At 35.4% G+C, this 27529-nt stretch overlaps 2 protein-coding genes across 5 annotated transcripts; one reads left to right on the plus strand and one right to left on the minus strand.

Annotated features, from left to right (window-relative positions):
- Nucleotides 1–6069: 6069 nt before the first annotated feature.
- LOC142974083 (uncharacterized) lies at nucleotides 6070–17217 on the minus strand. 4 transcript variants are annotated; one of them, XM_076116233.1, is made up of 15 exons: nucleotides 16855–17217; nucleotides 15946–16049; nucleotides 15540–15672; nucleotides 15115–15192; nucleotides 14725–14844; nucleotides 14240–14398; nucleotides 13608–13733; nucleotides 12983–13126; nucleotides 12370–12702; nucleotides 11655–11806; nucleotides 10787–11004; nucleotides 9998–10302; nucleotides 9138–9251; nucleotides 8179–8341; nucleotides 6070–7702 (listed from the first exon to the last, which is right to left on the minus strand). In XM_076116233.1, the coding sequence occupies exons 1-15, from the start codon at nucleotides 16900–16902 to the stop codon at nucleotides 6933–6935; spliced, it is 2967 nt and encodes a 988-aa protein (XP_075972348.1). In that variant the 5' UTR covers nucleotides 16903–17217; the 3' UTR covers nucleotides 6070–6932. The 4 variants fall into 4 exon arrangements, with proteins under 4 accessions (XP_075972348.1, XP_075972347.1, XP_075972346.1 ...); XM_076116232.1 differs by having other exon boundaries at nucleotides 11655–11818; XM_076116231.1 differs by having other exon boundaries at nucleotides 14225–14398.
- A 387-nt stretch (nucleotides 17218–17604) lies between these two features.
- Las (lipoyl synthase, mitochondrial) lies at nucleotides 17605–23057 on the plus strand. Its single transcript, XM_076116235.1, has 8 exons — nucleotides 17605–17792; nucleotides 18013–18211; nucleotides 19212–19345; nucleotides 19734–19890; nucleotides 20354–20411; nucleotides 20732–20884; nucleotides 21357–21478; nucleotides 21896–23057. Exons 1-8 carry the CDS (start codon nucleotides 17745–17747, stop codon nucleotides 22129–22131), a joined length of 1107 nt encoding a protein of 368 aa, XP_075972350.1. The 5' UTR covers nucleotides 17605–17744; the 3' UTR covers nucleotides 22132–23057.
- The last annotated feature ends 4472 nt before the right edge of the window (nucleotides 23058–27529 follow it).

Raw genomic sequence — 27529 nt, forward strand, 5'->3', positions numbered from 1 at the left:
AGTAGTGAATCTAATTGTTAATGAGAACTAAACTACTTTTTTAATTTCATACATTTGATAATGGTACAGAACTTTTAGAGGTCTTTCATTAGAAAAAGACACCCCTGCCCAAAAGTTGGACAATAATAGGATTCATTTTTTTATATTAGAGATCTGTCTCATTCAATCCTAATAATCATTCGATTATGACAGGAATCAAAACCATTTTACGTGATACCAAAAGCAAGATAAAGCAGAACTTTTACAGCACTAGACGCTTGAACAAATTAATGCAAACTTTTTTTTCTCGCTTGAAAAAACATATACCTATTTGAAATTTAATAACAATATAGAGACTGATCACCTTTAAATTACACTTCACTTCAATAGTTGACCTACCGGTAAAAGTCAACGAGCGCTTCAAATAGATAACATACACAGATTATAAACTAATACCACAGATAACACAATCAGATTACTCCAGATTATGCCCGTAAAAGGGTAACGGCCGTACCACGTCATATGATACAATAATCGCAGTAATGAGTCAATGTTTGTTAAAACAGTACATTCAACACATGTTACTGCATTGTGACGTAGCCGTGACGTCATAACACTGTTTGCCAAAATTTTGACGTGTGACACGCTATGACGACACAGACGGAATGTTCCTAGAAGTTTGTAGTAATATCCGTTACTTGTTTGATTGTTACACACCCACTATTTTAAGGAATTGTTCCACAATACGTAGAAGATGTAGGTAGAGATGTCAAATTTGTCTTTATCACGACTATGATAATTCCTCCAAAGTTTAGGTCATTTATTGCGGTATATCGACTTTCTCCAATCACCTTAGGATTATTATGGTACTACTTATAAGGACATACGAGAATATAACCCACTACCAGCCATCGTAAAATCTTATTATTTCCCAATTTTTAACGAATCCGTTTGAACCCCTTATTAAAACAAACTTGCAATTTGCAAATCATTTTTAATTAACCATAGAAAGCTATTGTTTGCCAAATTGACGAAAAGTTAACTCTTCATGGTAGTTTTTAGATCGAAGGAAATAGAACCTTAATTACGAACAAAAACACCCATAGTATTCCGGCTCATCTCACAAGATCAAAGAGTATCAGAGTTGAGGCACCCCGCGCCATGAATCATGTGCTCCGATTCCGTACATCACGCGTTCTACCGTGGTGTAACTACGTACATCGCGACCTCATGGGTAAGGTCAGTCCACCCCGAGCCAAGACCGAGGAAACAACCAGTGCATTCCACTCGGAAGATCTTATTTGGGTGCTAGTAACAAAGCACTGTAAATATGACGTTTTATTTATGAACTATTTATGCCGGAGACTTCGCATGAACTTGATAAATTAACTATTTGTTTGACCCCTCTTTAATTAAGTATGGCAAAATTGATGAAGTCTGGTTTAGTGGCTATGGTGTGAAAATGTTACAAACTTATGCATTGAAACTAAATCAATATGATGATTAAGTGTAAACAAGTTGAGGCAGGCTCGAGGCAAAAACATTGTGATAATAATAAACATCGCTAAGCTCAGGAATGACCAAAAATGGTAAATCGTTGTCCGGGTCATTGCGTTAACGCGGCGTACGTGATTCTATTTTTATATTGCAGCTTCAGATTTAGTTCAAACTACCGTTATAGCACCTAAAAGTGTAAACATTAGGCTTTAATTAGGTACAGTTGAACGGTTACGCACGCGCGTGGGCAACTGGCAGATTGATGCGCGCAAAGTTTGTTTTTGTATTGCGCACCGAATCTCAACATGTTTATTTTGAAACATTCAATTTATCGAAAATTCACTACAACCGCTGATAGACACACTCGTTATTTTGTACATTTTTAACCTATTAGTTTGTATTCACGTGCCATTATGTTTACAGAGTTATACCCATTTGCACTTGGCTTCATTTAATTTGCGCGATATTTTTATTCGTACGCTGAAATAGCCCGCGGTATTGGCAAAATGGGGATAATCGGCCCGAGCATTGATGTTTGGCGAATATCTTAACTCTTTTAGAATCCAATAATAAACATAGAAAGCGTTTATCCGTATATTTTTGCTGACGAATTAACGACTTTGTGCGGAATTTTTTCATTGAATCCGAGTCGATTGGCCTCATTATTGTCAGGTCCATGATATAATTATGTATTTGAGCTTATTTTAGTCCGGTTTGCGTATATTTAGAACGGGAAAATCTATATAGAACAGACGAAACCTTGACAGACTTTTGGGAGGATGTTTAAACGGGGCTATTTCGAATGTGATCAATGGTGTTCTAATTCCCGGCCACCATGGAAAATCACCGCAAAGTTGCACACGAAGGTGCGAATTTGGCCGCACGATACATACCTATGTTATTACTCAGTATACCAGAAACAAATTCCTTCAGGTACATGTAAATACATATTAATTTTACTTGACGCCCACCTCGCATAGCTGTTGGGCCGCGGGGTCGATCAAAACAAGAATATTTCTTTGTTGGTAGAAAATAACAGGGTATTTTTAAATGAGAAATGGGCTAATGAAACCGTAAAGATTGGGAAAACAAGTAATGTGTATCATTGTCGTTCTACGGAAGTCCGTTGTTGTTGCAAGATACTGTGATTCTTTGATGTGGATAATAAACTGGAATCTAGTTCGCTCACTTTTATTTGATGTTTGATTAATTTATTGTCGTTACGAAACTATGCTGAAAAAACTTTGGTACCTAGCTGCCTAGGTCATTTATTCAGCTCTCATAAATTGGTCAGTTTTCGGGATCTTTCGACTATTTTCATTCGCGATAGAGATCAATATGATATTTTATGACCGTTACACCTAGGTAAACCTAGCTTTCTTTAATTAAATATTGTGTTGTTTTACCATTACTGTCCCACTGCTGGGCAAGGAAGGGATTAGTCTGTGATTTCAAGTATTCTTAGTATCTAAAATACTGTAGAAAAGTATCAGTACTTTCAGAGATGAAACTCTACAAACCTTATCTTTTTAGAATAAACAAAGGCACTTAAACTAAAATATCTAGATCAAAGCGCTGAAACATCTTACTGAAAAGGCATGACAGTGACTGAAGCACTAAATAATCCGTGTAAATTCTAAACAAGGGAAATAATCGGCATAGTTGGCAGCCATTCAAACGGAAGCCGGCTCGGATTGCTCGAGATCTTGCAGAACACATCATCGCGGCTTCAATTGAAAGTTTTACGGGTTTCCGTGATAAATAACTATCTAATTACGGAGAAATGTTTTGATTGTCTTTGTTTGTTTATTTGTATTTTTAGTATAGCGTTTGTGGTAGATCTTTTGAAAATGTATCAACGCCTAGTTAATTTAAACTAGCAAATTTTTTTTGTGAGCGTTTTTAAATTGTGGGTATGTGCTTATGTAGGCGAGTGCTTATTTATCAAAAGAAGTTACTTATAATAATATATTATGTAGGTACTCGTAGATGGCGACCCAGTACTCGTAGATGGCGACCCATATATTTATGGGTAAAATTGTACCTAATGTGTATAAAAATATAAAGCGTAGTGCTTGTGTTATCAACGTAAATAAATATCTAGCGTTTGACTAAACTAAGTAGGTATTAAACGAAAACTTTTCAGAGGTACTCCCTTCATGCCACTGATGGCTAAATACAACTCGTCGAAGTATGAAGGAATCGCACTACAACTCTTTTTGATATTCTATAAAGCGAGCAAAACGTTTCTGTCCGCGGTTATACGGGGATCAGCTGACAATATACGATTTACATACTAACTCTCTTATTCATAAACACAGTATAAACCTATTTTAGTTAAAACGCTACTACAATATGTTTTCTCTTATTCATTTCGCTATGGAGTGAAAGAAACAAAACACGTTATAAGCCTTTCATAACTTCACATATATTTATGAATAAGAGGGTGATTTTTAAGGGAAAATGGTTTTAGGGCTCTTTCATACACAATATTTGGTTGAAGGCGAATAAACCTTCAGACAAAGTACGAATGTTTTTACGAAATGGCTAATAGAATGGGTAAAAAAATACAACACGTAATTCATAATTTACTAAATATTTTATTTCATTATTAAAATTTAGCTATTAACTACAAGTAATTAAGTAAAAATATTACGCTTAAGTTATTATTGTATACTTACAAATCGCAAAGAAGATTAATTCAGTCTTTATTTCAGCACAAGGGCCAGTTTCGCAGCTCATGGGTAAGTGTTGTATAACTTATCCGATGGATAGTGACAGTTCCATATATTAATATGAAAACAATGGCCACATTCCACTGGATAAGCTAACCAAGACTTAATCAGGAGTGGCGTAACCGGGACTAAGTATTCAATACTAGGCAGAATTTGGACTTCGAGTAAACTTTACCCGTACGCTTCATTTCGGGTATTTCCCCGAGGGCCATACGCCAACCATAAAAAAACTTTTTATGCATGATTTTTTACTACCCATTAGGTTATTTTTAACAAACTGCATTTGAACTGCTAACTAACTGCACCATTGAAGTTTCGATGCGGCTGTCTTTATCGAAATATATTAATGTATTTTAGATTAATTTCTGATAGACTAGAGTTTTTAGCTATTGCCTCGACTGCATCGGAACTGCAAATTTTGCAGTTAAGCTTGCAGTTGAAATGCAGTTTGTAGGACTCTTCTATAAAGTCAAGTTTTCCGCCTAGTATCGATAAGAAATATTTACATTATAGATGTTACATGTTAATACTTATTATGAAATTGAACAAAGATATTTAAGAATTTGTTCCTACTATTGCTTAAGGTCCATCCGCACACATCAGTGAATCAGACGGAACAAAACTACTTGATACTAGGATTTTAAACCCTTCAATCCATCCTAGAGGAAGCTTACGATATTGGATACTAGGATTTGAAGTTTTGCAATTCATCCTAGAGGAAAGAAAGGATGTCAGCTGGTCAATCTCCTTAGAAGAAGACATAAGAAAAAGAATCTTGGTCGTTTGGGTGTGCGGGGTAAGGCATCAAATCCCCGGAATAATCACAGTTTTCCCGGTCGTTTGTCAAAAACTGCGATGCTTCGGACCAGTGGCTCGTTGCTTTATTTGCATATAATATTTAATGATTTATTGCATCTTATAATTCAATCTATTTATTGTACATATTCTCTTTATCTTGATTAAGTAAATGTACATAACATTCAACACAATGTAAAAATTGTTTTGAATAAATAAATAATAAATCAAAATATAATGTTAATTCATACATTCCCTGATACTACACTGATTTGTGCGGACAGTGCTTTACAGATTTAATTGAATGTTAAATCTATACTAATATTATAAAGCTGAAGAGTTTGTTTGTTTGATTGTTTGTTTGTTTGTTTGAACGCGCTAATCTCAAGAGCTACTGGTCCGATTTGAAAAATTCTTTCAGTGTTAGATAGCCCATTTATCGAGGAAGGCTATAGGCTATATAACATCACGCTACGGTCATTAAGAGCGGAGCAGCAACGAAAAACGTTACAAAAACGGGGAAAATTTTGACCCATTCTATTAGGTGACGCAAGCGAAGTTGCGCGGGTCAGCTAGTAAGTTATATTTTGGAATATTTTCTTTTATTTCATTAAGAAGGAAGATTATTTCATTAATTTAAGCTAGTTATTTGTACAGTCCGTGCCGAATATAAAATCCTAATACACTAAGAAAGCAATCGAGAACATTCCTAGCTCGTATTATTTTAACACTTTAAAACGCCAGTGTCTTATATACCCAAGCACGCGGTCGGAAGAAAAGTCTCTTAACTTTATCAGTAGTCGGCTTTAGTTTAGTATTTATCTAATATTCTACGGGAACTAATGAAATTTTTCCTTGGATTGTCTGACATTTTAGTGCACGTTACACAAGTTACGGTCGCATGGCTACTTTATGGTGGCTGATGAATGAACACCGCCAGATTTATAGTCGGTATGCCCAAATTTAAAGATGTAACGCCTAGCCAGCGGGAGAGCCCGATAGACCCCGGCTTCCTCCCTGGAGCGGGACATGCAGTAAAGCATTCCTGACATGAAACCCCCCCTCATCATCATGTCATGAAGTTATAATTTAGTTATGTTTAAATTAACATACATTTTCTTTTTCCGTTTATTTTTGTGATGTATATAAGACACTGGAATTTAAAGACTCCACACGATTTTGGTCCTATAAAACTTAACCCCAGCGCTACTAGATGGCGCTGTAAAGACTTCATACAAACCATTTTAAGCGTTTTTTTATTAAATATAATTAAAACCATCTACTGTGATCATATAAATATTACGTGAATAACAAATAAACGAGTGATATTTCGACTATAATATTATATATTACATTTTGATACAGTCTTCGCATATAATTGGTATTTGAAACTTTATTTACTTGGCTACAAGAATCACGGCCGAGTTCAATAAGCTAACTTCAGTCTCAGATAGGCTTACTGCAGATATGGTTTGAATAAATTATTTTAGAATTATAAACGACACACCGTAACATAACTCTAGTAAGCCTATCTCTTACTAAAGATAGTTTATTGAACATAGCCGTAAATCACTTTAAAATTGGCAAAAGTGACTTTCATGTAACCAAGAAATCATCAATAATATTTGGACAAAATTTAATCTAAGAACCTTTGAATGTAAGATAACACTATCGGGTCGCTAATATTCAGAATTAAATCCAAATCAATTTAATTTAAATTGCATATCTTATAAAATATCCGCATTGTTTTATGAGGAATATACTTGTTAAGGGCATATTTCCACTTAAGCAGAGAGATGGGAACCGAAAATTTATCATAGTTTCGAGCACCGTGATTGGTCGATTCGCGGTCCATTCCACGCGCCGGTTAAGAGAAAACCCACCCTAATGCATACCCGAATAAGTGCCCCTTACACTATCACAGTCTTACACAGCAGGTATATTGTACAACGCTGTCAACCTCTCTATAAAACCATTCTCAATAGTTTCCCCATGAATATCGTTACGTACTTCTCGTTCCAAATGTCTCATATCACTCAACGCCACTTGGGAACTAGGTAATTGATTATTAAAGTCCTTTTTCTCCACCTGCGTATACACTTGCATTTTGCCATCAGTGTTCTCTCTGAAAACACCTTTTTCTGCTTCCACATTGTCTATTAACACGTTATTTCTGTACATAGGTCGTAAGATTGCAAAATCACGGTCTTCGGTTAACGCTTTGTAACATATAACTTGTTTATCAAACGCGTTGTCTAAATCATCTTTGATATAACCAGTTTCGTTGTACACTTCCTTGAATTTAGTGTACGGAGGTTCTTGCCTTGTGTCGAAGACTTCCACGTTGTTCGTGTAGTTTGTGTCTAATTGGTCTATAGTCACGTTAGGAGCTCCTTTCTTATGGTTCTTCTTAACTGGTTTCGAAGGCTTTTTGACACAGTTTTTAGTATTCAAAGGGACGTTGTTAGGCATTTTTGTTGTAGAAGCAACAGCTACCTTCTTAGTTTTGTTAGTGACTTCCACTTTAATTGGTTTATCTTCAATTTTATCTTGTTTTCTGTCTCTCGGCTCTTTCCCTTTGGTTTTTTGTTCGTTGAGTCTGTTGCGCACTTTGTCGTGTATCAACATGTGCCGGCGGAGGTCGGCCGCTACTCGGAAACATTTCTCGCATTGAGAACATTTGTGGGGTTTTACACCTGAGGAGAAAAAAATATGATTAAAATGACTGTTTCAATCAATGTTGTAGGTGAATTAGGTACTTTGGTGTATATAGGTACGTTCGTACGCTAACGACTGACTTATCACTTTTGCACCATTGGCAACAATGGTGAAATAGTAGTTGCGCGATAGTATGTGCAAATTTTTCATGCGAAACGCACACTCAATATAACTAGGATAGGATCTTTTCCACACTTCAGGGCGCGCGGTCATTGACCACATATTTACTTTTGTTAAAATATATTTTATACAGTCCACTTGTCGATTATTTACCGACCAATTGCGGTTACACCGACATTGGCCATAACCATTAAAAAGTGAAAAAAATAAGTAGATTATTGGAAGAAGAACATTTCCTAAAAATAATCCAATGCATGTAAAACAACGTAAAAATAATCAAGCTGTAAGCTAAATACACCGTAGTATGAGTTAACTAACAGCTACAGGTACATACTAGTGTGCGTCCGCATGTGACTGAGGCGGTAGGAGGAGGCGCGGAAGGTCTTGCTGCAGTACTCGCACTTGTAGTTGCGCTCGCCCGTGTGGATGCGCCGGTGCACGCTCAGCGAGTACTTGCGCGCGAACTCCTTGTCGCAGAACTCGCACTTGAACATCTTCTGCAATAACCATAACACATTCTTGTTTTACTCAAACGAAAACAGTATGCAAATAATTTCGATAGATTGCCCGGAGTTAGGAAATTTAGGTTGTAGACCTCCGTACCTCGGAAAGTAAGTGTCGCCGTCTTCACCTTACACTAGTCAAGTAATTTAACAGTTACGTAAATTAAGTAACATTAATCAGGTTTTTGCTAGCTAGTCTAAAACTGAAACTATCATGGGGAATCTATATCAACTTGTATTTACTATTATTACTAAGCCAAAAGGGCCCGCGGCAGGCATCGCTCGCGTATTACGATGAGTCGCTTCAATGTGTGCGAAGAGAGAATTATAGAAATTCATTTTTAATCTAATTAGGTATAAAAAAAGTTGTCAAAAAATGTATTTTTCGTTGATTTGTGATTTCTATGCATGGGCAGTATAGCCTCCCAGAATATCACCAGCTATTATAAGATATATCCGTATATATCAATGGTCAAACAAAACAAAATAAATGTTATTGAATTTGATCTATGTGGTAGAACATCCGTAATAATGCATTTAATCCATAATCCATAATAATATTATAAATGCGAAAGTAACTGTCTGTCTGTCTGTCTGTCTGTTACTCAATCACGCCTAAACTATAGAACCAATTTGCATGAAAATTGGTATGGATATAGTTTGATACCCGAGAAAGGACATAGGCTACTTTTTACCCCGGAAAAATGACGCATTCCCATGGGAAAATTCAGGTGGCGGACGAAGTCGCGGGTAAAAGCTAGTTTATAATAACGCAGTTTAGTTAACTTACCTGATTGGAATGTATAGATGCTTTGTGATATTTGAGATCACTCCATTGTCTAAAGTCTCGGCCGCACACTTCACACTTATATGGCCGGTCACCATTATGCACTCGCCTGTGAATCTAAACACAAAACACTACAATAAATAACGATTGTAACGAACTATTATGAGATAGGCTTCTAGTTTAAACCTAATTTTTTTATTTGTTTGTGATTAGCCGGGTCCCGGCAATATCTCAGTCCCGCTTATTTCGGTCTGAAAGAAAAGAGACCTAGATATTGTCTCGCGAGGCTGCTCGCTCAGGCCCGGCTATAGCAGAGTTGTCAAAACATTCCTCTCGCACAAAAGCGGTCGAAGGTTCGAGCTGAACACAACATAATGTTTCTCGATATTGTAACGTCCGTAACGTGAAAAAAAAAACAATGTTTTGCAAGTTAGGAAGCCTGGGATACTTTAGTTAAAGTTTTGAAGCTATGCAGAAAGCAATTAAGTGACGGACAGTGACCAAGACTCAAAACAGTCAAGACGTGTGTATTAGAAAATCACTTGTTCTAACGGTAAAGGAAAACAAAACAACAAAACAAACAAAACAACAAAACTGATGAAACCTTACAAGTCCAAGATTTCTTTAACATAGTTCTTGACGGAGAGCAAAATCCTCAAACCCGAACTTGGCCAGCATATAGACACAAAGTCTAACCCCTCCCTCATTCCCTTGCCCAACATTGTAAGTTTGTAACAACCATTACTGCTGGGCAACGTTCTCCTCCCAAATGAGGGAGGGGGGATTAGGCCTTGAGTCCACCACACTGGCCAGGGACTTTAAAGCTGTAAACTAATAAAAAAGTGAAATATATTTTATTTTACCTTAAGCGCAGTAACAGTATAAAATGCTTTGCCACAATCCCTGCAAACTTGCTGTTTCCCTCCATGAGACAATATATGGTACAACAGACTATTTCTATGATGAAACACACGTCCACATTGGGGACATTCGAATCTTTTCTGGCCCTTCTTCTTAGTTTCAGTAGCATCCTTTGAGTTGGAGTCTTCGTCTCTGGGGGAGGCAGCACGAATAGGTATGGGTTCTCGGAGGTCGTTTATAATGTTCTCGGAGAAATTGGCGTTGTCGTTCGCCACGTCCGTTTCTAAGATTCTTTGAAGGACTTCCTCTGAAAGTTAAGGTGTGTTTTTGATATGTGGTGGTGGTTTAAGAAATGGTTATATGATAACTTTAAGTTTCCGTACCTTATTATATGATATGGTAATAGATTCAGAAATTTACAAAATAATGATTACTCTAGTAAAATATTAAGAGTAAGGATTATGAAAAGTTGCAATTACATTATTTCATTTATCACCAGTAAGGTGGATTACTGATACATTAAGACTTGGTAATCATTGTAGACTAGTATTTTTTACTATATTTATCGATGTAGTTTTAATATTTCAAAGTACAGTGAAGTTTGATAAAAGAGCCGAATTAATGGCAAAACTGCAAACTGAAAACATTCTTGAGAATATCCGTGAGAAATTAGTTATATCCTAATAGTCATCTGAGACTAAATTCAAAGACAAAACCATTTTAGCGAGATTCAAGAATATAGGAAAAACAATTTAAAGTAGAGAGATAAAAGTAATGAGTATGTTACTAACCTTTAAGAACCTTAAGCTGCTGCGGCGAATGCGGTCGTTCTCTCGCTTGCGTCTGTGCGTGTGTGTGTGCGGGCGCGTGTGTGTGCGTGGGGTGCGTGTGCGTGTGCGTTTGTGTGTGTGAGTGTGAGTGTGCGTGCGTGTGTGCGTGTGTGTGTGCGTGGTCGGCGCACACGCCGCAGTACGCCGCGCTCGAGCACTGGCTGCTGCTGCGACCGTACCTGTGTAACACATTAACATGTTAGTTTATCTAACACAGAGAAAAAACAGTTACTAAACATCGGCCAATCAAAACACTTGACTTGGCCACCAATTGCAGCTATTAGTGGTTTAGTGGCGGCCACCAGTCACCGCTATTTAGCCCAACAGGGGGCCGGGAAGAAGCAGGCTATATAGCCGGCTACCTAGTCGTAAATAGCAAGATCGAGCGACTGCCGCAGCTTGTAGCTAAAGCGCGGACACTCGAACTTTTGGTTTGCGCCGATGCTATACAAAATGTTCGAAATACCTCGTCCAAAACTTGTCGACGCGCCTAGTGACAATGTGCGGACGGCCTAAACGCTATTCTTGTGTAAACATTCAGTGTCGACGAATTAAACTTCAATTGTTTCTTCATAAAAATGTTATTTGTATAACAAAATAAAAACTCAAGAAATTCTTTCACCATGCTGTAAAAGAATATCGCTTCATGCCACCTAGAGCTAGTCCTAGATAAAAAAAATACAGGCGCTTGAGCCTAAAAACATAAAACAACTGCAATCTCCACTAGTTAAGAACCATTCTTTTACCAAAATCTTCACTAAGGATGTTCAATTCCAAAACGACCTAACCGCTCTACCACTAACACCACATATTCCCTTCTTCAACTCACCAATGCCTAGTATTCTCCTGATGAGCATGTCCATTCTCCACAGTAAGGTGTGGCAGTAGCGACTGTTCGTAGTGCTCCCCCCCCTCGTCCACCGCCACGTGGATGCCCTCCATCAGGTCCTCAGGCTCACTGAACTCGCCCATGTCTTCTAACTGCAAATTGTACTGCGCGATTTATAAGTCACGCACCGTTGTTTTGTTAGGAGAGTTGTTTAAACATGATTAAAAAAGCCAAAATACAAAAACTAGGTTCTTCGGATTATCATACTAATATATTAGATGCGAAAAGTTGATTGTTCGGATGGATGCTTGTCGCTCAACCACGCAATAACTACTGAACGGATTCTGGAGAAATTTAGTAGGTACCTTGGTAGTTTATAGCTTAGATGTTTATACTTTTAATCCTAGGAAATCTTTCTGCGGGATTTCGCAGACGACGAAGTGGGCAGAATCTAGTTAAGTATAAAAACATATTCAGAGCTAGCTAATGATCTACGCATCTACCGATTTAATTAGACTTGAAATTCTAGCAAGTTTTAATGTATTTAAGTAATTCTATAAGCCCGTATACGTTTACTTCGTACGGTCTTGAAACCAGGGTTACGAAACAAAATTAGATTGCGTAAAAGGCAAGCTAACGAGACGAACTTTCAGAAAAACAAACAACAATTTTCATCACCAAATCCATCAATTAGTACAAATATAAAAATGATTACCTTCGAATGAGCCTCCTTCATATGCGCTTCACACTGCTTCTGTTTCCTAAAAGTCTTGCTACATTTCACACAACTATACAGTTCTAATTTATCTAACGTATCGTACAAATCTGCTTTCTCGACCTCCGTAGCGACTGTCGGTTCTTTATCCATACTAGCCATGGAATATTGCACCTTATTTGTAGTGTAGTTAAGTGTTTTGTCGCTTGTAGTGTATAGTACGTGTTTATCTATCGTTTGGTTGATGGTCTTAGGTACGGAGTTTTCGAGAGATAGTTCGACTATTGAATCTGGGAGGATCGCTACGTTGTCTACTATGCAGGAACTGGTCATCTGAAAATAAATAAATATGTTAGTGATAGTTATGCTTTGAAATACAGAAAATTGATTCATAATATTTTAAATGTTCACTTACGGTAATAGTAATTTAGAAATTGTGGGAATCGAACCCACAACCTTCCGACGCAATGGTAGCGGCGTGGCGACCTAAATCACTGCGCCACGAAGGCAATCATTTAAAAAATAAGTCAGTCAAACATTTTGACATAGTCGGCCACCATTAACGTAATTATGACGTACGGAAATAATAAAATTAAATAATGATGTAGCATACCTTGTCAATTCCTAGATCAGTCACAGGATTTTCAATAATAATAGTGTTGTGCGGCTCATAGTGATGTTTCAAATGTTGGAAGAACTTCAACTGCTCTTCGCCGTAGAATTCTCCACATATTTGACAAATGAAGATTGGACGAACCTGCGCAATAATAGGAACAGAGTAAATAAATAATCTTATTAAATTTTCAATTGCAAAATATAAACATAACAATGCTGTTTGTGAATAAGTTCAATTATTGTAAAATACCAAATGCGATTAGGAATAATATGACAAACTTTAACCCAACCTTGGAGTTTTCGGTAAATAGATAATTAATTCCGGGGCAAACGAGTACAAAAGAATGTATGCTAACACCCCTTTTACACCTGTATGTGGTCTGGTATGTAATTAGATGTTACAATAATATTAATATGTGCTTCTATAGTCCGACAACTAAGGAGAAAGCCTTGGCAGGCACGATTTATGTAAACTATAATTAACAATCCCATCTGTTTCCAAAGCAGCTGTATCTAACCAGCTTCCGTCAGCTGAATAAGCCTTTTGTATACCTACGCTAGCTAAGAACCTTGCAAGCCAGGCTCTCTACTAAGTTGTTGGACTATAGTACCATACTACTCACAACTTCATGAGCGATGTCGTGCGTGTCTTCAGGTCTCAAGTCCTGATGCTGTACAGCAGTCACGAAGTTATCTGGCAAGATCTCCTCTTGTTGAACATCTTCAGCACAGTTGATTACTACTATATCCTGAAATAAAAAGCTTTTATTAAACGCTATTTCAAGTGTCTTTGACTGATATTGTATTGTCTGTGCTTTTTCGAAATGTCGTATGATACCTATAATAACAAGCTATATAGTGATTGTTGTATTTAATTAAAAAGAGCGTATACGTACATATACGTGTACGTTAAGTGCGTATACGTAAATAAGATGTCTATGTGACAGTAATAGTAAGGGTATGTAAACTAAGTAATACTCAATAAATTAAAAGCCTAGGTAAACATTATCTGTGATATATTAAGTTTAATATTAGAAATGTCAGATATAGTATTTACTGAAAATCTTTGCAAACAGACATCGGGGAATTTGACCGAAACATCGAGAAAAAATCGAAGCTCAAGTAAACGTTTTCATTGAATGTAACACCTATTTTAAACTTTATTTTAGAAAGAAACTAATTTTAAGGGCCCGTTAGTAAAAGATTAATAGTAAATAAGTAATAAAAAGTGTTGCCTTACATTATACGAAGTTACCTGTTGCGGAGTACTACTTCCGTTATTCTTCTTTAACTTTCTAGATATTCTCTTCTTGTGGGGCAGACTCTTCTTGCTCTGCTGCTTCTGTGCTGGAGACGAGCCAGGGTTCAGTTCTAACACCGGACTGTTGGATTCTGTCACCATTGTCGATTCATCCTGGGATAAAAAAAAAGATTTTAATTACTTACTTATGCCCACGACTCTACCCGTGAAATGGTAATGTAAGGGTTGGTAATCCATACTAAATGTGTAAATGCGAAAATTCGTAGATTTATATGTTACGACCTCACGGATAAAAAGTTGAACCGATTTTAATTAAATGTCGTACAGTTATAGTTGAAGACCTACTAAACCTGGACTAGATATTTTCTGAAAAAAATATCCTTAAGCGACAAAAATAGGAAATTAAACTTAGGACGCGAAATGAGCCGCGATAGTCATCAAAGTTGATCGAAAACCAAGCATATAAATTGTAAACTTACTTTTAAATTAGTCTTAGGTTTGTTATTGAACCAATCTTCTTGACATCTCTTCATCTGTTGTAGCGGCGGCATCGGCGGTAATGCGGGCACTTGCACTACTATAGGCTCTTGAGATTGATCCTACAAGAAATAACAAACATAATATTTTTAGTGGTATTATTTCGTTTGAACTTCTTATTTACTTACAACTTATATAAATAATAGCCTTTTATTCCTAAACATAGGGTTACAAGCTACTATAACAAGTCAAACTTTGAAGGAAAAAAAATCAAAAGTCAGGTTCCTTTTGATGTTTATTTCCTATAGCCAAAAGTTATTTTGCTTTTTTTTTCTTTAATGTCTGGCATGTATAAAAAAATGCAGACTATCAATGTTAAAATGAAAACTTACTAAAGCCTGGTTACTAAAGAGTCTCATAGAGTTGTCCAGAATAACAGAGGTATCCACATCACCTCTTACTGTCTGTATCTGAAAGCAAAATCATAATATTAGATTAATATAAGAGATGCCTCCTAGTAATTGATAGCTAAACACTTTATATAGTTCTTGGCATGCATGGGAATCAGAATAAAACTAAGATTGTTGTGATTTCATAATTGTCAAAGTTGTCAAATTTACTGTGTGACTAAACAATCTTTGAGACAACAGAAAAGGCTCTAGGTCTATTACTCTTTTTAGTTATTACCACCAAACACACAAATTAACCCTCCTCCTCTCACAGACTATCTGATGAGGTGTTTAAAGCAAATATATCGGGACTACCAAATAATAAATTAGACTTGTTCCTTCATGAAGTGGTGTAATGATTTAATTACCTTATGATGTGGTTGCTGCAGCTGTCCTCTGCTCTGCTGGGTGATGTGTGCCATGAGTGCCGCCAGCCGGCAGTCAGGGTCCATCAGCTCCTCACCCCATTGTCCTTCACTCACTTCTCCCACTGATACTTGCCTGGTGAATATGAAGGAAATTTAATTTAGGATTTATCATAGGTTTTCGCTTACCATACAAGATATTGACAATAGCTTTGAAAACAAGGATATAATCAAATTATATACTATTATAATAATCAATTTAAGGTTTCCAATTCTTTTTAATTACACCATGACATTAATTTCCTTATGAGTATTTATCAATAAGCATTTTACACCTGTATGCTGCCAGAATTACTCTTGAATACAGTTAAATAGTTTCAATTTTAAATAGCTTAAACTACAGTCTTACCTGCATAATGATGTGGAATAAGTCTGAGAATGCATGATGGCCACTCTGCCACCTCCATCATCTTGGACATTCAGTGCCAAGGTATTGGCATCTACATGCACACCCTGTGATAAAAGTAGAGAAAAAATTATACAACCTTTTTGTAAGTAAAAGGGCTCAGCTAATTATAGATTAGCTGAGCCCTCAGACAGAAATGAATGAGTAGACAGAGCTCAGACATAAATGAATGAGTAGGCATTGCTGCCCTAAAAACACTGTAAGGTTTAACTGTAAAAATATTTTGGTTTATTGAAACTTTAAATTATCAGTGAAGTTTGTCTTACAAAACTACTTTGGCTGACAAAACAAATTTCTAGATTATTTAGGAGTACTTTTATAGCTCCAAGATTATTTGATATCATTACTTAATAGTCTTATTGGTACATTTTACTTAAATGCTCATAACTTGTACCATTTAATAGGTATGTAAATAAATTATATTTGTGTGAAAACCAATGTGTAATCTGGTATAAAAATAAATAAGCAGTCTTGTGGAACTGATTCTATGTAAGAAAGTTTTAAATTGCCATTGTGCCTGATGTTTCTAGAGCTGAAATCAGCTGTTTAGGTCATGATGATAAGAAATATAGAAATAGCCGAGTTAGAGGCGGCCTCATGATGTAGCACCCAATTAATGATAATGCTAATTAGCCCAAAAAAATAAATTTGGCTTTGTTATACTTTTATACTAGCACATTATTTTTGGTATGTTATATTTTCTAAAGCAATTAATAAAATATTTATTTATAACTAAGGTAAATAGCATTCTTACTTTATCAAATAAAAAAGCGATCGCAGAAAAAAAAGAACACAATGCTAGATAAACGATGACGACAAATCGACGTAATTTATTATTTTACACTTGCTTACCTCGTCTGTTTGGTGTGAATTTATATAATGCGTCACTGCTTCGTCCATTTTCACATTCGTAATATTTTTATCTACGTTACAAACAAATAAAATTGATATCACAAAAGAAACTTGTTTATTTCATCCTCTGTAAAAATCTTGGTTAGGTTATTTGACAGCTGTATTGCTTACGCTCAAGGTCACAAGTTATTTATTTATTCTTCCTATATTTACATTTATACATCACTTAATCTAGTTATTTTTAAAGTTATAACTCAAAACCCTATTTTAATCAAATCCATTTTACCAGGTTAAAGAAAAGACATTTGACTTTATCATAAAATACACTTTACAAACAAAAGCCCTACCCTATTAGCCATAGAACGTAAAGTCGACAATTGGACAAAAAATTGCGTAATGCTTACCATAACGACTAAACTAATAATGTATTGTATTCGACTAACCACAAATTGAGACACATGCTAATTTAAGCTTCCAATTTTATGTACTTATTCATAAATACTATTAAACTAAGTTACCTGTAACTTCTTGGTTATATTACAGGTCAGGTAAGAATCTGTTTTAAAAACCAAATTCCGTCTATTGAGTAGGTACTTAAATTACATTATGATAACCATATTTGATAAGCATTCATTATGTGAGCAAACATTTAAGCAAAACGTACTTTTTTGTAACAAGTACATAATGTAGGTAATTTTCTATTATAATCGACTAGGATTGATTAAGAGCTTGACAATAAATCACACGTGACAACACTAAGCGTTGACACTTGACATTTTGATTCGAAAAAGTCGAAAGAAATTGAAAAGTAAAATAAATTCCAATGTATACATTGTGGGTGGTGCGTAATTATAATTAATGTGCAATTAAACATTCATTAATTACCGAAAATGTTTCGCAATAAGATAAAAAGTGTTGTTATATGCAGAGCTCATGACGTAAGTTATGAAATAACCTATGTGATAAAAATTTTATTAGTTTATTTTCAGTGTTTTTCTACTAATATGAAGGTCAAAGCTTCCTTCAATGACTAGTAGTATTACTACACAAGCCGAAGCAATCCGAAGAAGTCAAATTCCTTTATTATTTCACTAAAATACGCTCAAAACATTGCTTGTATTAATTTTACTCTGAACAAAATTATTCTTCAATTTTTAGCTGCAATTCCAAAGATGTAAACACACAAGTAAGCTCGATGCGATCAGAGAGAAACTGCGTGAAGGTCCTAGTCTAGCAGATTTTGTCTCTGAGGATCGTCCTAAGGACTGGGATGAGTATGAAGGCAAGCTGAAGAGAGAGAAAGGTGAAGCGGAGAGGTTAAGGCTACCTCCTTGGTTGAAGACCTCTATACCAACAGGTATTTAAGTTCTCTTAACTATAACATTCGTTTTGTGGTTTTTAATTTTACATGTATGAAAATTATGAGTGCATATTGCAATTAGCATATTTGAATTGATTATGAATCCAGACACAAGGCGGCCTGTCAAGCCAAGTTCTATAGCAAAGGAACTGGTTGACAAGCGCTAAGTGTAATATTACATGAACCATTTGGTGCCACTTTTGACCTCTTCACAACTCAAAACCTATTTAATGTATACACATGAAACTATGTGTGTTTATTATTTTAAACAAAAAACATTCTGTCATTTTTACAAATTTGTGTGACATACTGTATGTATATGCAAAATATTATCAGGAAATGTATAATTTCAAATCTTAGATTTTGTGATAATGTTGCTACTTTTGAATAATAACAAGATAGTATTTTTAAAAAGCTGTATATAGCAAATTTGATCATGTGATTTATGTAAAAGTGAATGGAATGACGAACTAAACTATGTTGTTTTAAGCTAAAAGCTATTTATTGTATAAGGGTCAGTGATGCAACATATTGAAATAAGAAATCAACAAATGTTAAATGTTTTTATCAGTGAAGTTATCAATTACTTAATGTGTGGCCTTGTCATTATTATTTAAGTATAAATATTTACACTAAGATTGGAGCCATTATATATGTAAAGAATATAGACTTTATCAGAAACCTCACTTAACTTACATACATTTTGAGGGCTCATTTTTAATACTAGTAAAGAAAAATAGTTCAGATGCATTTCTACATAACCATCCTATGGTTCCACAACTAGATAAAACACTTCAATTCTAGAATACTGGACTCAAGGCCTAACCCCTCCCTCATTACGGGAGGAGACCCTTGCCCAGCAGTGGGACATTAATGGGTTAAATTTATTTATTATTATTTATTTAAACATTTTATATCTATTTTTTGTCATTTACCAAGTTGTATCAGTCTGATTTGAACTAGTTGATTCTAATTAATTCTTGTTAATGTATTGCAGGGTCAAAGTTCAGTGAACTCAAGCAGCAGCTCAGAGGTTTGAAGTTAAGCACAGTGTGTGAGGAGGCAAGATGTCCAAATATCGGAGAGTGCTGGAGTGGAGGAAAACATGGCACTTCTACTGCTACTATTATGGTACGCATTCACCAACTTTGTTGTACCTTAAACTGATTTAACTGCTGTTTTATAAGAACTTCAAACCATTACTTGAATTTGATTGTGCCATTGTTGATAATTTACATAACTGAATAGAGCTTAGAAACCTTGTCACTATGAAGGAACAGTCAAGACTGAAACATTCTAAAGTAACTATTTGTGGCCCCCGTTCTAATAGCTTCCTAATGAAAATTTTACTTAAACGGTAGTATGCAATATTGTGACCACCTTAACCAGCTTTGTTGCTGTGGTTTATAAGGTCACGACTCACGACAGCCTCAGCATGCACCATGATCATTTCGGCCACAACACAATCTAACACTTACTTAAAGTAAATAGTTATTCAGTAATTGGTGTTCTTTTTCAGTTAATGGGTGACACATGCACTCGCGGCTGTATGTTCTGTTCAGTGAAGACGTCCCGCAACCCGCCACCGCTAGACCCCGATGAACCGAGGAACACCGCGCACGCCATCAACCAGTGGGGCTTGGGATATATCGTGCTCACTTCTGTCGATAGAGATGGTTTGTATTGTTTTAAGATGATTTTAATGAAGTTATCTAATATATAAAATTCTCGAGTCACAGTTTTCGTTGTCATACTCCTCCGAAATGGCTTGACCGATCCTCATTAAATTTTGTGAGTATATTGACTAGGTCTGAGAATCGGCCAACATCTATTTTTCATACACCTAACATTTTTTTTTATATGGCAAAGCAGCGTTTGCCGGGTCAGCTAGTATAATATAATAAGTTAATGGCATTGCTAGAAAATCACGTCAATCAATTTTGTCAATAACATTTTATTTTATTTCCGCATGGATAAAATATTTGTATTGAATCAAGTATACTTAGTACAAATGTTTTATTTGTGATTATTATGTGAATTTTTAAACCACTTGGCAGACCGTAAGATTAACTTATAGATGTATTTTTCTAAAAATATTGAGGGTTTATGTTTCTGATCGTTTATTCGGTTTTCTTACAGATTTACCTGATGGTGGCTCATCACATATTGCGGAAACTGTTAGGGAAATTAAAAGACAGTAAGTACAACTTTTTAACAGATTTCTAATTATGTAACAAAACAATCCAGCATTAAATTTTTTACAGCATTTTTAGATAAAAATGTTATTAATAAAATTTTGCATGATATTTACAAAAGAATTTCCTTTGCAATTTAAAAAACACGCTTGTTAACTGGGCTACACATTGATAAATATTAAAACTAGAGATCTCCTTCCCCATTTCCCCTTCCACCTTCCACTTCAATATTTTTTTTCAGCATAGTTCAGTGACCACTCCTGAGCAAAGCCCTTTTCTTCGAAATCACCCAATCACTTTAAATATATTTTGTATTTTCTAGGAACAAAGAGATCCTAGTAGAATGCCTAGTGCCCGACTTCCGCGGCAACCGCGCGAGCATCTCGGACATCGCGCTGAGCGGCCTCGACGTGTTCGCGCACAACATCGAGACTGTGGAGCGACTCACGCCGTTCGTCAGGGACCCTAGAGCACAGTAAGATTTATTAATATATATATATTGTATATAGTTACTAAGTTTTAGAGCATATTAGACCACAAATTGTAGTATTATTTAACCACTTAATACACATGAATTGAATACGCATAAATCATTTGCAATAGATGATTACAGGCGAATGAATCCAAAAAATAAATATCTTGTGTCATAATATATTTTGAGCAAAAAAATCACAAAACAACACTTACACAGATGGCGAAAATGGAATATATAACCGCATTATTAACAAAAAATCGACATAAAAATTAAATAATTAAAAGTATACTTAGAACAAAAATAAATAAGTCAATTTTGTAGCGCTTATGGCGCACCCACAGACCGTGTACGAATGCGAAAATACGCGGTGGGATCGGGGAGCGAGTGTCTGGACCTATGTTACAGTGGATCGTCATTGTTGACACACAAACACACCTCGTATGCAGTTAATATTTTTTTTATTGTGTTTCAGATACCGTCAAACACTGAAAGTGCTGCAAACTGCAAAGGAAATCAATCCGGACTTGATCACAAAGTCATCAATCATGTTGGGACTTGGTGAAACTGATGAACAAGTAGAACAGACTATGAAAGGTAAGCTTATGGACAAGCCATATAAAAGTCTCAGTTATTACTGCTAGCATAACTAATTCTAGTAACTCAACTTATGGTATTTTAACATGACTAGAAAAACCAAAACAAAATGATTTCGCCTAAAAAAAGAAAAACTACAGAAGTGAAGTTCGTAGTTAACTTTTACATACTAACTCTTTATAAAAAAAATGTATACCTTATTACTTCTTTTATAAAGAATTATAGGGGATCACCTTTGCTTGCATTTAAATGTATAATCCTGTAATTAAGCCTTTTAGAGGCTGATTTAAAATAGTGGTCTGTTTGATCCCGAGATTTCAAATATCTCTATACGCGAGACTGTTCAAAGGTAGACAGACATTCGCATTTATATAATAAAGAACTAGTACAAAAACTAACATTTCTCTAATTTCACAGATTTACGTGAAGCCGGCGTCGACTGTGTAACCCTGGGCCAATACATGCAGCCAACGAAACGACATCTCAAAGTATTTGAATACGTCACACCGACCAAATTCAAGCAATGGGAGGACCGGGGCAACGAACTAGGTTTCCTTTACACCGCTAGTGGACCCCTAGTTAGGTCCTCATACAGAGCTGGGGAGTTCTTTATCACTAGTCTATTGAAAGACAGGAAGGCAAAGAGTCAATGACCCGAGTAGTCGATTTTTATTTATTCGATTTTCGTTAGTCGATTTTTTGTTAGTCGATTCGATGTGATAATAAATGGCTATTTTTGTATGTTGATAATGTAGAATTGATTAAAAATGTAATGTTTAATATTGAATCCTTAATAAAAGAGCGCTTTGTAATTTGTATATTCGTCCCGGTTTCGATAGTCTATCGTCAGTATAGAGTAAGTTGACTGTAGTTTACTAACTAGGCAAGAGTTAGTATAGTAATTTATTCAAAATATGTAGTACCTAAGTTGTGGGCTTATCTTTTACTGTCGTTGCTATTGGGAGTGGTACGTATTAAAAAAAATAATAACACAAACTAGAGATTAAACAATTTGATGTACACAACTTTGGCTGTCTAATAATTTTAACTTATTTATTTCACAATTTTGTCCTTGGACACCTAGTTGATGATGACATAAGGCACGTTTGAGCATTTAGAACACATACACTTAGATAAGTTCCACACTGGACGTATTTTCGGTTCACGTTACGTGTACGTTTGTTTTTGAAAAGGAAAAAGATACGCACTGAAATTACGTTCCGTGTGTAAATGCCCCATTTGTAACATTATTTGAATAATATATCAGCTTGGCCTTTCTTCCAAGCTATGTTGGAGTCCTCTTCCAGTCTGACCAAACGCAGCTGAATACCAGTGTTTAACATGGAGCGACAGCCTATCTGACCTCCACAATCCAGTTACCTGGGATATAACACGATACCCTTCGGTTAGACTGGTTGTCAGACTTTCAAGCTATATGGCTTATTTGAACAATAGATAAATAAATAATGATTGTTTTATTTGATGTTATTGTGTATATGAGTAGATCTGTATATTTATTACTTAAAATGTGACTGTACATAATTTGAATTTTGTTACTGTTAATAAAATTGTTAAAAAACTAAAAAAGTTTTTATTTGCCTTACTACTTTGTTTATTTCTGCGTTTTGAACCCATTTAGGAATTACAAATTTTAATAATTAATTCCGTTCCGAATTTCGATACGAGGGAATTAGTCTGTGGAAATGATTTCATGAAACATAGGTGCAACGCAGACGACAGACTATCCTTGACACACTTTTTAGTCTGTGAAAATAGAACTCACGCAATTATATGTACTTAGTAACGCGCCGGACTTTTTGCGCGTTGTGTGCGTTACTGCATAATAATGACATAAGTTCTATTTTCACAGACTAAAAAGTGCGTCACGGATAGTCTGTCGTCTGCGCTGCACCTTAGCGTGACTTGAGAATAAGGCTGCCTGTCCACCGAAGCGGAGCGAGGCTTCGGTGGACAGGCAGCCTCACTGGATACTACTACTAACAATTATCGAATAATGATAGCAGATATTGTGATAAGAAGAACGAATATGAGGAAAATGAACTACGACCTCAATAAACAAATAAAAACAAAATTTTCTTTATAACGGTTGTCTACTACGAATTCGTAGCACTTGCCTAGGCTTTGTCTTACGTAGCAGATTTTTGTTTAACATATTTGCATCCGTAACGATAAATGCATGAGGGTGGCTTAATTGTTTAGCCATTCTAACGCAACACTACCCTAAGAATTACTGTTTCTGTCCTGTTGAAGACCGCAATATAATATAAAGTATCCAACACGTACAATACCTAGTCCAGATACAAAATAATCAATACAAGTATTTTTTTTCTAGACAGCGTGCGTTGAGTACGAGTAATTATATTGTTGGTTCTTTAGCTACGTCACTATCTGTACATTAAAATATATATTATATGGGAAGATCTATGCTGTAACTTGCTGGATACGTTTCATGTCGGAGCATTTTTCGTAGAATTTTGTCTATTTCGTTATATATACTGCAGTACATTGAATACAGCAGCGCGCACGCACGAGCGCGCACATCGGGAGCGAAAAAACCAACACGGCGCGCACTGAATACAGAAAATGTAACTAATTTAACTCGTGACTTGTATCGAGGTGGGATGTGAGGCTGTGCCGATGTGCGGTGAGATGGATGCGGCATTTAGAAGTAGGTATTAGTATATAGCTACAACATTATTGTTATATATCCGAGAGAACTACATAATTGTAATTGTAATTAAACTCAATTAAAGATGCGTAAATTCGGTTTGCTTCAAAAATTTATATTTGTTTATTCTCACATTCATAGAGAACTTTTTGTAAACGGACTACATGTGATGAAAGTTTTCTTCTCAATTTTTTTATTTTGCAATCTTTCGATTTTACCTGGACGCAGACACGTTAGAAAATTAAACTTAATATATAAAAAAAACTACTCTATCAGCGCGCAGCAACATTTTTTTTCACAAGTAACTAATAACTTTGCATCCATAACTTTTAAACACTCGCGTTGCATGTTTAATGTATAATAGAATACGGGAATTAACGCGAACACGCATTTTACCTGCAGCACAGTTGCAGTCAGCCTGCGACCACGGCGAGTGCACCTGTGCCGAAACGTTTGGCATTTTGAGTTAAATGCGTGTTCGCGTTAATACCCGTATTCTATTATACATTAACATTGCATCCGTACTTTGCTAACATTTTTTTTTGAAAGCAACTGAGCGGCTCCCCATCTCCTCCCCAGTTCTTCTCTCCTCGATGTAATTGATGCACGTATGGTCAGTAACCGGCGTATGTTTGCTCCGGGGCGGGCTTTTTGTTCGTCCGTGCGTTATGCCGCTGTTTAGGATAAAGAACATCCACACCGTACAGTCTTAGGGGAGCAAACATTCTACTGTCTCGAGTAGAATAGTAGAGTAGAACTATGATTATATGAGGAGTATACGTACCTAAGACATAGTATATAAAAACTGCATTTTTATTTTGAGAGTTGGGAAGTTTTATGAATATAATTTTACTCTTTTTTTTTATTTATTAGGTAACTATATATAATCTATTTTAACAATAATAATTAAAACTAAACACTAAATTAATACATTAAATAATAATTTTATATGTACAAACGAAAAAAAATATAATAAAGGAATTAAACATAAATAAAATTAAAATAAGGCATCATAAAATATCTCCGCATCGCCGTCCTCGGGTAACATACATATAAAATTATTATTTAATGTATTAATTTAATGTTTAGTTTTAATTATTTTACTCTTAATATTTTTCCTTACTTAGTTTATTACGTTTATCACTAACTAACGACTTCGTCCACGTGTTTTGTAACTTAGGACAGAATACAAACTTTCATCACCTTGAGGATCCTTTCTTAGCGGATGCCTACGTCATAACATCTGCCTGCATGCCAAGATACTCACTACTAGATCACTATGTCAGTCAGTCACCTTTGAGTTATGTATATATTATGATATCATGTTACTAAAGCATCAGATACTTACGGCTCACATAGCTTGCTATTCTACGCGGCTACGAACTCGTAGACCTTCGTACGTAGCACTCGTAGACCTTCATATTGCATAATAATATTATTATGTAATGCAATGGGGTTGAAGCCTACAAATAAGTTTCATTCTTTAGTACATAAACTGTTTCATTTATTTGAAATCATTGCAATGTTATCTATCTAACATCAATCGTTTGGGAAATGTACGAACACAGATCTTGAATTTTGGAACGATTTTTTTTTATATAAAAGATATCTCCCACACTTAGAAGTGCTCTTGTGTCGCGGGAATTTTACAAACATACAAATAATGGACACAAAGTAGGTACCCCCGACCCGAAACAATTATTTGCGAATGATGTTTTAACAAATACAAGAAGCTATTCCATTTTTACACGATTACATCCATCACCACTATATAAACATAATCGCAACTACACAACAACATTTAAAACTATACCAACCAGTAATATTTCATCGTACAGTCAGCTCCAAAAGTAGCTCAACAACTTCATATTTTCAAAACCTCTGTGTTTCGTAACTTTAATAAATAACTGATCAAAATCAGGTAGAATGAGTAAGAATTAAACATTTCAATCAATGGCAAATTTTAATGTTTTTCCCTTCAGTATATAGGGTTTCAAAAGATTGAGTATGATCAGCTACTTTTGGAGGTGACTGTACAACGGTCGGGCATCAACACATCTCGCGTCAGAAGTCGGCCAACAGTAAAATTGTCGCGTTACAGTAGCTTTTGTCATGCAACTTGCCAACTGTGGCTGTATGAATATTTGTTAATAGATAATGAGGACTGGTTTGGATGATAAACGCTGCGAAGAATCCGAATGTTAAAGATTTTTGATGTTTTGTTTAAACGTTAGATTAGTGCAGTAAATGTGTGAAGAAGTATCTAAGATTTTTTTTAAGAGCCAATGACATTATTCAATACAATTAAAATTTAAATATCTTTTGTTGCGTACTTTTCTCTATCTCCTTTAACAAAGTTATTGAAATTAATAATAATTTTAAAAACAGATAAACATTCACCGAGTGAAACTTCCATTGAAAATAAAGGTCCGTAGTTAACTCACTCATGTGTGAGATTCTTAGCATGTGAGTAGACTCCTAAGTCAAATTTATTAAACCATATCGACAGCTACTCCAGCGTCTTTTATTCGTACCAATATTTAATTTTGTTACAGTGCTGCTTTATCCCTTATAATCTTTTGAGTGGGTAAGTGTACCTCATTGTACATAGTTTACATACTTATACATATAACTTTCATTTGCTGAAAATAACACCTAGCTAGATAACTTCAGAAATATCGGAACCATTACTACCCTTTTTACTCCAGTATCATTTTATGTTTAATTTACCTGAACAAAACGTACCTAATACAATTAAACTTTCACACATTTAAATCCCAAAACTGAAAATAACATTTTAACGCACGAATATCGCTGTATTTCAGCGACAATCGCTGTAAACTGAACGCCTGTCAGTTTCCCACACAGTTCATTAAGAATGCACCTCCGAATGAACGTAAAGCCTTTTCGCGTTTTATAAAACCTATTGTTCAAAAGAATTTCCAAAATACTGCTCAAAGCTTATTATTGTGAATAATAATGAAAATAAATACCTGCATATTTAATTATTCGCATTTCCTCTTTGTTGAATTTTCAAAAGGTTTAATTAAAATATTATTATGAGTTATAGTGCTGCGTGTCAGTCAATCCGATCAGATCACGTTGCGGCTTCGATTCTGGACTCGAGCAACTGTGCATTTTTTTGTATTCTCGTAAGTAGTTATATCAGAGTTTTGAAATTGAACTTATTTTGAGTTTGGTTTAATCATTTGGTTGTAGAATCGCTCCTAATTATATAAAACCGATTGTACGAGTATAGACAGCGAAAAATATATTTTGCTATTTGCCTTCGCGTGTATTGCAACGATAGAATATTATTAAGTATCTTTTAAACTTTACTCGTAAAGCACTACTCAAGATTG

This window comes from Anticarsia gemmatalis, chromosome 7 (assembly GCF_050436995.1).
Source record: "Anticarsia gemmatalis isolate Benzon Research Colony breed Stoneville strain chromosome 7, ilAntGemm2 primary, whole genome shotgun sequence".
NCBI classification, from domain to species: Eukaryota; Metazoa; Arthropoda; class Insecta; order Lepidoptera; family Erebidae; genus Anticarsia; species Anticarsia gemmatalis.